At 42.8% G+C, this 14,248-nt stretch overlaps 1 protein-coding gene across 8 annotated transcripts in view; it reads left to right on the forward strand.

Annotated features, from left to right (window-relative positions):
• HERC2 (HECT and RLD domain containing E3 ubiquitin protein ligase 2) overlaps window positions 1-14,248 on the forward strand; it is a 216,296-nt gene that overhangs the window by 110,263 nt on the left and 91,785 nt on the right. For 7 of the 8 annotated variants that reach the window (XM_067559971.1, XM_067559974.1, XM_067559977.1 and 4 more), the window contains 4 exons: window positions 3,699-3,886; window positions 4,412-4,604; window positions 8,928-9,110; window positions 9,737-9,921. In XM_067559971.1, coding sequence (XP_067416072.1) covers window positions 3,699-3,886; window positions 4,412-4,604; window positions 8,928-9,110; window positions 9,737-9,921 — 749 coding nt within the window. The remainder of the gene's footprint in view (window positions 1-3,698; window positions 3,887-4,411; window positions 4,605-8,927; window positions 9,111-9,736; window positions 9,922-14,248) is intronic. The other variant, XM_067559972.1, reaches the window with a different exon arrangement.

Consider the following 14,248-nt stretch of genomic DNA (forward strand, 5'->3'; position numbering starts at 1 on the left):
GCCCCACTGTCCTTTATTCTAGACTACCTTCTCCACCTCAAACATAGTGGACTACCTAACAGCTTTGTTAAAGTGCACTTAGCAGCCATCACTGCCTTTCACCACCCTATAGACGGACATTCTGTATTCACCCATCCACTCATAAAATGTTTCTTAAAAGGAATTCAGAACCTTTACCCACATGTATGAGCCCCCACTGCTATATGGGACCCCACCCTAGTTCTACGGTCACTGAGACACCACCCCTTTGAGCCAGTGGCAACATGTTCACTCCTGCACCTGACTATGAAAACAGCCTTCCTTGTTGCCATTACTTCAGCTCGAAGGCTGGGAAAAATCTCAGCCCTTATGGCTCACCTGCCATATATCGTATTTTACAGAGACAAAGTCTCACTTCGGCCAGATCCTGAATTCCTACCCAAGGTTATAACTTTGTTCCATTTGAACCAGCCCATACATCTTCCTGTTTTTTTCCCAAACCACACAATAACTCACAGGAAGCAGCTCTCCACACTTCGGACGTCAGGTGCGCTTTATATTTCTACCTCAACAGGACGTGACTATTCAGAAAGTCACCATGCCTCTTTTGGATCTCTCCGTAGTGGAGACAAAGTGAGGCCATAAAATTACTTTACCATTTGTAGACAAAAGTCTAACTTATTACTAACGTATTGAAGGACTCTCACTTCCACCAAATGACAATCTGGTTGTAAGTCCTGTTACATTAATTTCTTCCAAGATAAAGACGGAAATTAAAGAGTCTGGGAATGTGAACCCTTAAATTAATAGGTAATTTTTCACTTGTATGGTTCAAATTCCCTTTCTCCTTCACTACTGCTACATTTGCTTTATATGAAGGCCAAATATATCACCATCCAGCATCTTGACAGAGGAAAGGAAACACGACAAAGTCAGTCACTTGGTGGTTACCAGTAGTGTGGAAGAAGATCCCAGTGCATGAGTGGCAGACCTTGCCACAGGGGCAACAGGTCCACTCCCCTGTTGGAGCACACTCTGCTTCCTGGCTCACCTGTGGGCCTCAGGCTATGGTCTCTGATAGCTTTCCATGAAGATTGTACCAGTCTTGACCTGGCTCCTCCAGACTGAGTGATTGTGGGCAGGTTCTCCCAGTTGTCAGCAGGAATGCTCAATTTCTTGAGACTTTGCTTGACCTTGTTTTTTAATCAGAGCTTTTACCTTCCTTTGCGTTGTGGGTAGTTCTTGAGTTCAGCAGATGATCTTGAGACATATGCTCCACGTGTCCCAGCTAGCAAATCCTGCGTTCATCCAACATAGTCTGCAGGCTGGTTCTCTCAAGGATCTCGTTGTTAGTGATCTGTTGGTCCTAAGTGCTCTAAGGATTTTTCTGAGACAGCAAAGGTGGAAGCTGTTCAATCTCTGCTCCTGCTTGGAGTACATGACCCAGCTTTCACAGCCATAAAAGAGGGTACTGAGGACACAAACCTGATAAACAGATGTCTTTGTGTTCATGATTAGCAGCTTGTTGTTCCAGACATGTGAAGTAAGTTTGCCAATGGTGAGAGAGGCTTTACTGATTCTCACATCAAGGTTAAGTGAGCTGGTTAAAGTTGAGCCAGGATAGCAGAAGTGATCCGTGTTATCCAGAGCTTTATTATTGACGTAGATTTAGGTGGGATGTTGATGTTCTGTGACATGACAACTGTTTTCTTGATACTGATTACCATGCCGAACTTGACACTTGCATCAGAGAATTTATTCATCATGATGTGCAATTCATTAGGTGAGTTAGAGATGAAAGCAGCGTCATTTGCGAAGAGCAGATCTTGAATAGTGAGCTGGTTGACATGCCTTTTGTTCTGAAATAGCCTTATATTGAACATGCTGTCATCTGTCCTTGATTCAGTTAGTACGCCAGATTGATCATCTCCAAAGCGTACTTAAGAAGAATAGAGAAAGAGATGACAAAACTGGTATGTGCTAAGACACAACCTTGCTTCATGCTAATATCAATGCTAAACTCAGATGTTCCATTTCCATACTGTATAGTTGCCTTCATTCCCTCCATAGACCTCCTTAAATAGGGAGCGCACTTTTTGTGGATAGCCAATTTTCGACAGGACCTTGTATATGCCATTCATGCTAACCATGTCTAAGGCCTTTTGTAGGTCAATGAATGCTACATAAAGAGGTGCCTGTTGTTCACAGCTTTTTTTCTTGCAACAAGCGCATTGTGAAGAACATGTAAATTGTGGAGCATCCAGCTCTGAAACCACACTGGCTCTCAGGATAATCTCTCTCAGCAAGGGTTTGGAGTCTTTTCAGTATGGACCCTTGCATGCACCATGCTGACCACGCTAAACAAAGAGATCCCTTGGTAGTTGTTGCAGTCTGCTCTATCCCCTTTATTTTTTTTATAAAGTAATTATGTTTGCATCTTTCAGATCCTAGGGTATGTGGCTTTCTTCCCAGCAGGCACAGAAATGTGTGGATGTTGCTCGCAAGGCAGTATCACAGATAATGGAATTGTTTTAATAGTTCTTTGTAATACTCAGTCCATGCCCTTATTGGTAAGGGCTAGGAACGGTGGGGACACATAAATGGCCAACAAAAATGGTCAGTGTGTCCTTGAACTTTGCCTCTTGTGACTTGATAGTTTCAAATACCTATTTTGCTGGCAGTAAAGTCACCCCTGTTCAGGACACTGGCATCAGTTTGACCTCATCCTGCTCTGTCGCAGAAACATTCATGATGCGCTGCATGTTCAGTCAGTGCATAGCACTGATTGCAGCACTAACCATGTCCTTATCAGGGCCAAGATTCAATTACATTTTAAAAAAATCCATCATGTGAAGCCAAAAGGCATACTTTGCCTCAACATTGCTAACATGAAGTACTCTGACACTTGTGCAAAGTGTTGATGTGCCCTTGAGTCTGTTTCTGAAAATGATCAACTTGATTCTCCTGTGTTTGACACCGTGTGGGAAAATGTCAAGAATAAGAGACTGGCTACTGCCAAGGATGTTTTTGAAACAACAAAGAAAAAACAATCTGACTGGTTTGCAGCATCTGAATATCAGCTGCATACACTTATAGAAAAGAAAAAGCAAGCTCACCTAACTTTACTTCAACAACTAACCAAGTTCAGAAGGCCAATAATTACCTGCTCTTTTCCCCATGCAATACACCTTAGCTGTGCTTCCATCTCTGTTCACTAGGAGTGAGACTAGCTTTCTTTGAATTTTTTTTTCCACGTGATTGTACTATCAGATGAATCTCCAGAATAGCATGTACAGATTTCTGTTTTCATGTAGCTATGTTGCTCAGCAACATATTTACTTGATAGCATCCTTACCAAAAGGTCTGCAACTAATTTCTAGTCCTTTCACTTGACAACAAATAGTGGTAAAAACCTAAGTAGCTCTTTCTACTATTAGAGCTGCTTGGATGCTGGACTAAATCATCTGAATATTTCTTCCATTAGTCTGTATTATTTTGAACAAAAATGTTTGTTATTTATAACCCCTTCATTTTCAAAAGCCTAGTTTCATAGTCTCTCAAAGCTGGAATGACTGCATCACTTGTTAACTCCTGCCTTCTGAATACTAACTTCTCATTTTAAGTACTATATGTAGTAAGAGGTTTTTAATTAGTGTGACAAAGGTCATGTCATAAGTTTCAAGCTATTTTTGAATTGTTTTTGATGGATGTTTCCTTAGGACCTAGTTCTGACAATGTTGAAGAAGATATGATTGCCTCTTCCCGTGGAGTTTCTGCCACAGTTTTGGAAGAGTCAAGGAAGGAAACCACACCAGTTCAGCTCCCTGTATCTGGGCCAGAGCTGGCAGCCATGATGAAAATTGGCACCAGGGTGATGAGAGGGGTGGACTGGAAATGGGGTGATCAGGTAAAAAATTGTTACACTTTTGTTTTGTAATATGTCTGATTTAATCTACTGACAATATTAATGGACTCTTAATGTGAGTTATGTAATTTGCAGGTTTTTAGGTAACAAAAAGACAAATATTTAACATGACATTAGATCTCATTTATGTTTGTAGAGTAAATTCTTTTTCACTGAAACTTTTCTCTGTTAAATCACTATTTAAAAGGAAGCTGGATCCATTTTGCTTGGGAAAAGAAAAGAATTTGTATAATGTGTTAATGTTTCAATGTGATTTTTTTTTTTTTAAAGTAGGTAATTGCCATCTGAATTAAAAATCATTCTAATCTGAAAATGTTTAAAATGAAATTTCTAACATGAAAGTGAAAAAAATCTTAAGAGTTTTGAGAAAATACTGTGGGTTATTTTGTTTACTGCATGCATACACACAACATTGGTGGAAAACTAGTGAGAAATTGTATAACTGATTCATCTCATATTTGGCATGGATTTGAGTTGTTCATTGACTGAGCTTCTCTGTTCTCTCAGGATGGGCCCCCTCCAGGTTTGGGTCGTGTGATTGGAGAACTGGGAGAGGATGGCTGGATTAGAGTTCAGTGGGACACTGGCAGTACAAATTCTTACAGAATGGGAAAGGAGGGAAAATATGACCTCAAACTGGCTGAACCACCACCTACAACTCAACCCACAACAGAGGACTCTGATACAGAGGATGATTCTGGTAAGAAAAAGTACCTTTTTAGAACGGAGGCAGAATTCTATCTGAATTTTCAATGTTAGGATTTTGTAAGATCAGTGAAACTCATTTCACAACAGCAAAAAAATTATCTGAAAAGGTTTTTCTTTACTTACTTGATATACATTTATATATGGCTGATGTTGCTCTTTAACATAGCAAAGTTATTTTGAAGGGATGGGAAGGTCAGTTACTATTGCATCTGCTGAACATGCATTTGGCCAGGAGGGCACTACTGCCCAATTGCTGTGACTTCAGTGCTAGTATCATGGCAGGCACATATGAATATGATACTGCTAATTCTGATGCAGAAAATTGAATAAATATTGCTAGGAAGTGTCTTGTTTGTCACATCTTGTCTTTCTCTCTTTTGGAGTTACTCTGAATTTCACCTTTTTGAGGTGTTGGTTATTATGAGAAAATGGTGCTTTGGGAAGAGCTTGGAAACATCCACAATACTATATAACTTGCAATTTATAGCATGGTGTTTGAAATATAGGATGCTGTCCATGATAAGAGTTATAAAAATCATACTTCTTGGAGTAGTGTCTCTATGGGCACTCCACTTCAGGTGTGCATGTACCTCAAGCTCTTAAACAGAGATTTTCTGCTAGCAGTGCTTGTTTGGTCCACACATGTGCCCTATGCCTCCTTGTGCCAGTCACCAAGACCCATATAGGGATGCATGAGCGAACCGACAGCAGTTCCCTCTCTACTGCCTTGAGACAGAGCTGCCTTGCATGTGCCTCAGCTATTTTGTGTTGTTCTTATAGTTGTTTAAGATTACTTAGTATAGTATAGTTTGTTGTTAGTCGCAGTTACAGTTAGCTAGTAAGTTTTTGTAGCGAGAGGATAAGAGAGGTGGAAAAATAAACTTTCTCCTTGTGGAGCCTTGTCTTCCTAGCAGAGTATTCCTAGCTTGTCAGGGCTGCAAAAGCTGCCTCTCCTGCTGAAAGGCTATACCCATGAGTGGCAGCCACTCTAAGTGTCGGTTGCTTGGGGGAGTCCTATGTCTCCGAGAAGGGCAGTTTCTGCCTAGCTTTGATGTCTAGGGCAAGGAAGAACGGGATTAGGCTCAGACTGTTAATAATGGAGCGCTCATTTCAACAAGCATCTGAGTCAGGTCAGGAGCGCCCCCCTCCATGCAGCTGTCTCTGGACCGATCCAATGCCCCTTTGACCTTGGCATAGGCTTCCCCTAAGAAGGGGAGGTTGTGGGAAGCTTCTGAGAAGGCTCCCAAAAAAAGGAGTACAGACTCTCATTTGAAGGGGCCTGCGCTGAAAAAGCTCAGGTCCCCTGTGAGCTCTACAGTCTCCGAAGCCTCAGTCTTTCGGCTCAGTTCTGTGTGGTCAAATGACTCCTCTTCTGGCACTGGCAGAGCTGGAAAACCCCAGAACTCAAGGGACAGACGTGGCACAGAAGGGCTTCATTACCCTCTACCAGGGACAAGGAGGGCAAGCATAATCACCTTGGTCTGGTACTGTTGGGCTCAGTCCCACGGTTGGCACCTACCCAGTTGGCATCCTCTGTACCAGGCAAGCAATGACAGCAGACTCCATCAGCACCCACATTGGTACGTCCACCAGCAGTGGTATGGTCAGCTTCAGCTACCTCGTTGACACCGATTCCTTACTTGGTACTGCAAGAATTTAGATATGCAAGGGATCTGTTTGTAACAGATGAGCCACAATCCCTGCTCCTCATGAGTAATGAGCGTCTTTCAGTACTGAGACCTCAGTTTCCAGACTGCTTACCATGCCCTGGTATCACAGGACTCTGTGCCCTTTTCTGTGGGGACTCCACCACTGGACAATGCTGAGGAGGGTGAAGGGGACTTCCAGTTGGTCTCTCCTATTTTGATCAAGGGTTCCCAACATATCCTGTCAGGAACCCATTGATTGACAGTCACAGAGAAGATCATGAGCATGATGGTGGAACCAATTCTGCATGCCACTCCCACTCCTGTAGCAAGCCCCTCCCCCAGTGGCTATATTGGGATCTTTGGGTTGCTTACCAACAGCAGTTCTACAGACCACTGGTACTGTCTCAGAGGGAGACTAAGCTTGTTTAGTCCTCTCCTCCCTATTCCATCCCACAGGAGGAGACATTTGAGGAACGGGAGTTCAGAGTGGATAAAGAGGCCACTCCTCAAACACAATTTCATCCTTGTCTTCAAACAAAGCAGTTGTGACTCCACCACCTTCCATCAATTTCAAGATCTAATAAGCAGGGTAACTGACTGTGACCCTTCCATGCTTAGGATAGCCACCTGATAATGCCAAGGTCAGGGCAGGCTGCAAAAGGAGAGCAGATTCTCCCAGCTCTGGTGTGTGGCACTGAAACCAGACTTCCCAACCAGCCACAAACTGTGCTTCTGATTCCCCCAAGAATTATTCCCTGGTTATGAAGAAGCCAGTCCACTAATACACACAGCCCCCTTTACTGCATTCCAGTCTCTGGCTCCCAGTCAGCCACTAGGTCCAGTAAAGAGACCAGTTATTTAAACAATATGCTCTTTACCAAAAAGGTTCCTCCTGACCTCAAGGGTCAGCCACAGTACCAGATCAATATATGTTTGAATCTTACCCAAAATACCACACTGCAAGCCAATCCTTTAGTAACTAAAACTAAAGGTTTATTATTAAAAAAAAAAAAAAAAAAAAAAAGGGAACAAACAATAAGAGAAATGTTAAACGATTAGAGCAATCAAATACATACAAATGATTTGAAAGTCTATCTATATCAGGTTTCTAGAAGAATTGTGGAGTTTGCAGGCCTGTATAGTCCCCTGGTATACATCCAGTACTTGGATAAGTCTCAGTCCTTTGTTTCACAACTTCAGTTGCGTTGCAGATGAATTGATCCAGAGGTTAGGTTGGTAGCTGAAGCTGAATCCCGACTGAAAAGACAAAATGGATTCCCTAGGCCTCTGCCTTACATACCTTCTAGCCCTGGCCATGCTGTTTGTGGAGTTTTATAGGAACTAAGATGGAGTCCAGAGTCACATGGGCAAGTCCTGATGACTCCTCAGGTATATCCCTGGCTTCTCCCCCTGGGTCCCTTGCACCTGGGAATGTCTTAATCGGCCAGTAAGCAGACTATTGTTCTGCAGCCATCCTGTCTGAGTCGTTACCCAGACAGCACAATTTGAAATGCTGATATATCAAATATATCCATAACTTTCATCTCACATATAACACATGAACATAAACATCATCATCTTACTTAGCACATTACAGCCTTTCTAACGGTACCTGACATGGCATATCTCACATGAATTATTATGATTTTGGCATATTGATGTTAAACAATATAACAAATGTCTGCCCCCCCACAAGCCAACCAACGTGACACTGACATTTTTCAAATTCCACTCAGAGGTCAAGGATTCACAACATAAGCGGTTAGTTATTCTACAATCAGCAATGCCTTTCAGGGTGATATTACCCATCAACAAGGTGCTCCTGGGTCTAGCTAAGACTGTGTGTCAAATACCTACTATTCTACCAGTGTGTAAAAAGGCAGATTAAAAAGTATTGTTTCCCCTGAGGACTCTGATTTCTCGTTCTCCCATCTTCCACTTAACTCTCTTTTAATGGATGTGGTAAATGGGTGGGGGAGGCAACACTTCTCCAGGTCTGCTCCATGTGACAAGGGCTAAAAGAGACTGGATCTATTTGGCCAGAAGTTCCGTTCATCAGCAACTTTGCAGTTCAGGCTCAAGAACTTTCAGGCAGTTATGGCCACATGCAATTTCACAAGCTATAGTAGACTGATGGCCTTTATTGAATTAGGAACATAGGGAGCAATTCCAGCGCATCATTTCAGAGGGCCAATTTGGCCAGGGCCACTCTTCAAGCATCCATGGTGGTAGTTATGCAATGGGCATCATGACTCCAGCTCCTGGTGTTTCAAAGAGAAATAAAGAACACCGTATGGTTGTAGGCTTTTCTTGGAGACCACAGATGGAGAACACTGTAGGATTCTAGAGCCTCTTTATGTTCCTTGGACATTTATACACCTACAGATGAGAACTGTTTAGTAGGGCACAAACTGCCCAGAGATCACAGCCTGCTCCTTATCTGTAGCCTTGTTGTCCAGTGTGAGGAGGCATAGGGTACATGTGCAGGCCAAACAGGCACTACTAGTGGAAAATATCTAATCAAAGGCTTGAGAGTTGCATGTGCATCTGAAGTGGAGCACTCATAGGGGATGTACCTCTTGAAGAACTGCAGTTTTAACCTTTTTCAGAACATTCTGTTTACTCTGTCAGCTTGTGATTAAATTAATCATTTTATCTTGCTCCAGAAGGAGAACAAGCTGAAAAGAATCTTCACCCCACTTCCACGATGCTGATGAGTACCGTGAACCTGTTACAGACACTATCTCTCTCTGCTGGAGTCCATGCTGAAGTCATGCAGAATGAAGCGACCAGAACTTTGTGTGGATTGCTTCGCATGCTGGTGGAGAGTGGAACGATAGATAAATCAAGTATGTGTTGCATGACATAGTCTGACCCAGTAAACCCATCAGTTCTCAGATGGTATATCTTACCTGATTTTGCGATCATCCCTTTATTTAATTCTTAGTCTTTTTAAGGTCAAAGTTCAGTAACACATTTAGACATTCTCAAAGCATTAATGTTATATATTTGAGGAAACATCACAAATTGTCTTCAGAATAGAACATGTACTTCTCTATTAGTGCTGGTGTGCTGCTTGCTGTAGAAAGCCCACACTGTCTAACTGGTAAATGGCTTATATTATAAGGAATCTAAGTCAAAAAGGACTTTTCAGGTTGGGAAGGACAGCATGACTTTATGATCATATTTATAATAACAGTGATAAGCTATTTCTCCAAAATGGACAGAATTGTAAGGTGGTACAACAGTGTGTGGGTGAGAATTGGCTTGCAATAGATATTTTCTCTTTACTGGAGTATGCTAGAAATTAATTCTTAATGGACTTCAACTAAATTAGAAGTCAGTTAATTAAATTTATATTTAGGGGCAAAATTTTGTAGCAGAGTTTTAAGATCTGTCTAACAAAGTGGATCACTTTGAGAAATTGTGGTACAGTTGGCAGAAAAGTCAACTGTTCATGTATTTTTATTTCCAGCTTCCTTGCCAAATAAATTGGTTTATAAAGAGCAGCATAGAAGCTGGTGCACATTAGGATTCATTCGAAGTATAGCACTCATGCCTCAGATGTGCAGCACTCTTAGCACATCTCAGTGGATAACTTTGCTAATGAAAATTGTGGAGGGGCATGAATCTTTCACTGCTGCATCACTACAGAGACAGGTAATGTGTTTCCAGATCATTTTCATTTGCAGTGAATTTGATAGTTTCATTTGTCTTGTTACAGTAGAGTTTAAAAAATACAGTTTTGAAGGTGTTGTTTTATTTTCTTGAGGTGGAGGAAAGGTATCAATGTTCTTACTTTAAAAATCCTCCTGCAGGTTAACACTATACAGCAAAGTAATGTAAAATGTTGTTCAATCTCACAATGCAAGAGAGAGTTGGTTAGCTACTGTGGGCATAATAGTAGAGGCTGCTAAGAAAGGAGGTGAACTGCCTATGCACATAATCTTTATAACCACCACAAACAAATTAATGAAGAATGAACAAACTCAAATTTAAATAAAATAACCAAACTGTTTTGCTTGTCTGGACTTTTTTTATTGGCATGCTATATCTTTTGCATTCTTCATGTTAGTGATAAAGTGTGAGTGATCCAAAACAGCTCAAAGGAAGGGGTTACCGACCAAATATGACACAGCAGTGTACAGTTCTATCACTTGTATAACTTTTCCATTGTAAATACTTTTCTTATGAGCACAAGGTTTGGATGTATAATTCTCCGTTAGTGGTGCTTTTCAGTTGCTTACATCTTCTCAAGGGTAGCTCTGCCAAATAACTTGGGGGCAGGAATATACAAACTTGATCCTCATCTCTTCCTCAAAGGATATGTTAAATCTGTAACTTTCTTTCAGTATATACACCATAGGCAGTTTAGATGCACTCATGCAGGAACTAAGTTGTGTTCTCACCCCTGTGATCTTCCTTCAGATTCTCTGCCTCTAGCCAGCTAAATTTAGTGGTATATCAACTTTGCTACTTCACTCTAACCCTAGTTTTGAAGCCAATTTTGGGGCAGTAGTTAACATTTTCTTCCTCCTCAAAAATGGGAGTGCTTCCTCAGCATGTTTGAACAAACAGAGCTGCAAAAAGCCAGAAGGAGCTCCATTTATGAGGGGGGGCTCTCTTGAGAGCTGCAGAAAGAGAACTTTCATGCATTGGCTCCTTGCCTGCAGACGTCATTCTTCCAGGGAAAGGTGGTCAGTCTGGATGGCTTATGGTGGGCCACTGTTTTTGCACATGGCTCAAAACTTATCTAGAGATACCTCTACAAGGGTGGATCAGTCTTCTCTGTGTCCAGGACCCAGAAGACAGGGCTATCCTTATTGGAAAATAGTCAAGCATAATAAGTAGCCATCCCACCTCCTCATCTGGCCTGGAATCATGAGTGTGTGTGGAGGGGGGATGGCAACAAAACTCTGCAGTCCTGGCTTCTGAAGACATACCTGTGTTGTCTTAGTTGTATACTGCAAGAAAGATGCAGCCTACTTGTATTGGACAGGGGTGTTCACTCCCAGAAAGAAAATCAATACATAACCATTTTACAACTTAAAATGCAGATGCATATTTATTTGCTAAGTTGAGAGCCTGTGATGCTAAGCCTGCCTTTCATTCCTAGTTGACTGTCAATAGAATATCAGAAGAGTTGGCTCTGTTCATTTCAAAAGCCTTTTTACATTGTACAGTAGTCCATGGCTATATACAAAAGCTCCTTAAGCATTATAATTCTTATGTTCTTATGAATTATTCTGGCTGATGTTAGCACTCTGATATCTTACATTGTTAGGCTCCTGTGCTTTCATTGGGATCGAGTTAGGGTGTAAACTAATTTACTCCAAAGTGTGTATTCTTCTTTGAGTGCTTACTGATGTTGATTCCATGTATGTGTGCGCGCGCAATGTGCATCTCTCCTTTGAGGGACTGGCTCTGTTCTCTGAGCAGATGGACTTAAAGTTCCATAGCCCCAAGGATTCGAGGGCTACACTAAAGTCTCTGGGGCTTCGTACCCCTGTGCCGCAGAGGAAATACTTCAAACCACAACCCCTGTCTCTCTCTTATCAATCCTAACCCAGGCAAGATTACAACAGAAAGTATGGCAGGAACTATAGAAGAAGGTTTTTGGTTTTTTTGGACCAGCTATCCCACTTCTACTGTGCGTGAGCCCAGATCACTTCAGATAACTGGGTACTATGCACAGTAGAAGTGGGATACTCCCTTCAATTCAGTTGTCTCCCTCCCCTCCACATCCACCCTCCCCATCCTTCAAGGACCCTTATCACGAGCAACTTCTAATCCAAGAGGTGCAGATGCTCCTAAAAGTAGGAGCGGTGGAAGGAGGTGCCTTGGGAGTTAAAGGGTTATTTCCTAATCCCGACAACCATAGGCAGTCTGAGACCCATCTTTTGGACCTGCGAAACTTCAACAGATTGATGAAGAAGCTGAGTTTCCACATGGTCTTTCTGGCCTCCATTATTCTCTTCCTGGATCTGGGAGATTGGTATATTGCCCTCGACTTGAAGGACACATACTTCCACGTATCTATTAACCCGAGTCACAGAAAGTTCCTCTGGTTGGTAGTGTTCATGATCCTCCCCTTTTGCTTATCAGCAGCCCCAAGCATGTTTACCAAGTGCATGGTAGTCATTGCCGCATTCCTGAGGAAACGTAGGTGTAGCTCAGTCCATACCTTGACGTTGGCTGATCAAGGGTCACACCAAGGTGCAGGTGGAGGCGGATGTAAACTTGATAAGATCAATCTTTGACAAGCTGGGTCTGTTGGTAAATGTGCAGAAGTCAACTCTTATTCCCACCCAGAGGATAGAATTCCTAGGAGGAGTACTAGACTCAGGCCAAGCCAGGTCATTCCTGCCAGAGTCCTGTTTCTGAACTATGTGCTCCATCATAGAGGGCTTAAGACGCTAGCCCACCACCATAGTATGAAGCTTCCTGAAGCTGCTGGGGCACATGGCTGCATGCACGTATGTCATACAGCATGCAGGTCTGTGGCTCATGCCTCTCCAGATGTGGCTAGCTTCAGTGTATCATCTAAGCTGAAACCACCTGAACAGGGTAGTCTCACTTCTTCCCTCAATGAGAGACCCTTAGTTGATGGCTCAATCTGCAGTCTGTTTGTGCATGAGTTCCCTTTTCCACACCTTACCCCTCGTTGTCTCTAGTTATGGATTCATCAGCAATGGTGTGGGGGGCTTAGCTTCTCTTGGGACCAAAAGCCTTGAGTCCTATCACTACACATCAACGTCAGAGAGCTGAGAGCAGTACACTTGGCTTATTAGACTTTCCAAGCCCACCTCTACGGCAAATGTGTATCAGTCATGACTGACAATACAACAGTGATGTTTTATATAAGCAGGGTGGAGTACACTCCTCTCCCCTGTGCCAGGAAGCCCTCAAACCATGGGACTTTTGCATAGCTCACTCAATACACCTTGAGGCATCTTACATTCCAGGGTCTCAGAATGAATTGCCAAACAATTTCAGCGGGTCTTTCTCAAACCACGAGTGGTCCATTTGCCCGGACATTGTGAACAGCATCTTTCAATGGTGGGGAGTTCCCCATAAAGGCTTGTTCACACCAAGACACAAGGGGAAGTGCTTGTAGTCCTGCTCCTTCCTAAATCACAGCCTGGGCTTGGTTATGGATACATTCCTCTTCCTTTGGAGGGACTATCTGTTCTATGTATTCCTGCCAATCCCACTCATCTGTAAGATACTGCTGAAAGTCAGGAGCAAAAGCCCCAGGATTTTGATAGCCCCAGCTTAGCTGTGTCAGCATTAGTACAACCACGCTCCTCAATTTGTTGGTGGAAGTTCTGATCAGCTTGCCTCTAGTTCCACATTTGATCACTCAGGACCATGGCTGCCTTCGGCATCTCAACCTCAAGTCTCTCCACCTTACAGCATGGAAGCTCTATGTCTAAATGCCCTGAAGCTGACATGCTCAGGACCCATTAGAGAAGAAAGAAAGCAAGAAATCATCCACTAGGGTCACATACCTGGTTAAGTGGAAAAGGTTCTCAATCTGGTTGATGCGTAGGTGAAGCCCCCTTTTGCAGTCATCTGTATCCTTCATCCTGGACTATTTGTTGCACCTGAAATAGCAAGGTATGGTCAATCAAGGTACACTTGGCTGCGACCTTGGAGTTTCAGCCATGTGTTACCAGCTGATGGGTCTTTGCCAATCCAATGGGTGGGCGCTTTCTTAAAGAACTAGATAGGCTGTACTGTTAAGTGCGGCAAGCGATTTCCCCCATGGGACCTCAGCCTGGTACCATCTAAGCTAATGGGGCCTCCTTTTGAACCCCTTTCAACATGCTCGGTGCTTTACCTATCTTGGAAGGTAGTATTTCTGGTGGCCACAACATCAAGCAGGAGGGTCTCTGAACTTAAGGCCTTCATATCTGAGCCTTCATACATGGTCTTTTACAAGGACAAGGTTCAATTATACCCTCTCCCAACCTTCCTTCCGAAG

Source organism: Emydura macquarii, unplaced genomic scaffold (assembly GCF_026122565.2).
Source record: "Emydura macquarii macquarii isolate MOO-44397 ecotype Brisbane River unplaced genomic scaffold, CSIRO-AGI_Emac_v2 contig_2207, whole genome shotgun sequence".
In the NCBI taxonomy this organism is placed as follows: domain Eukaryota; kingdom Metazoa; phylum Chordata; order Testudines; family Chelidae; genus Emydura; species Emydura macquarii.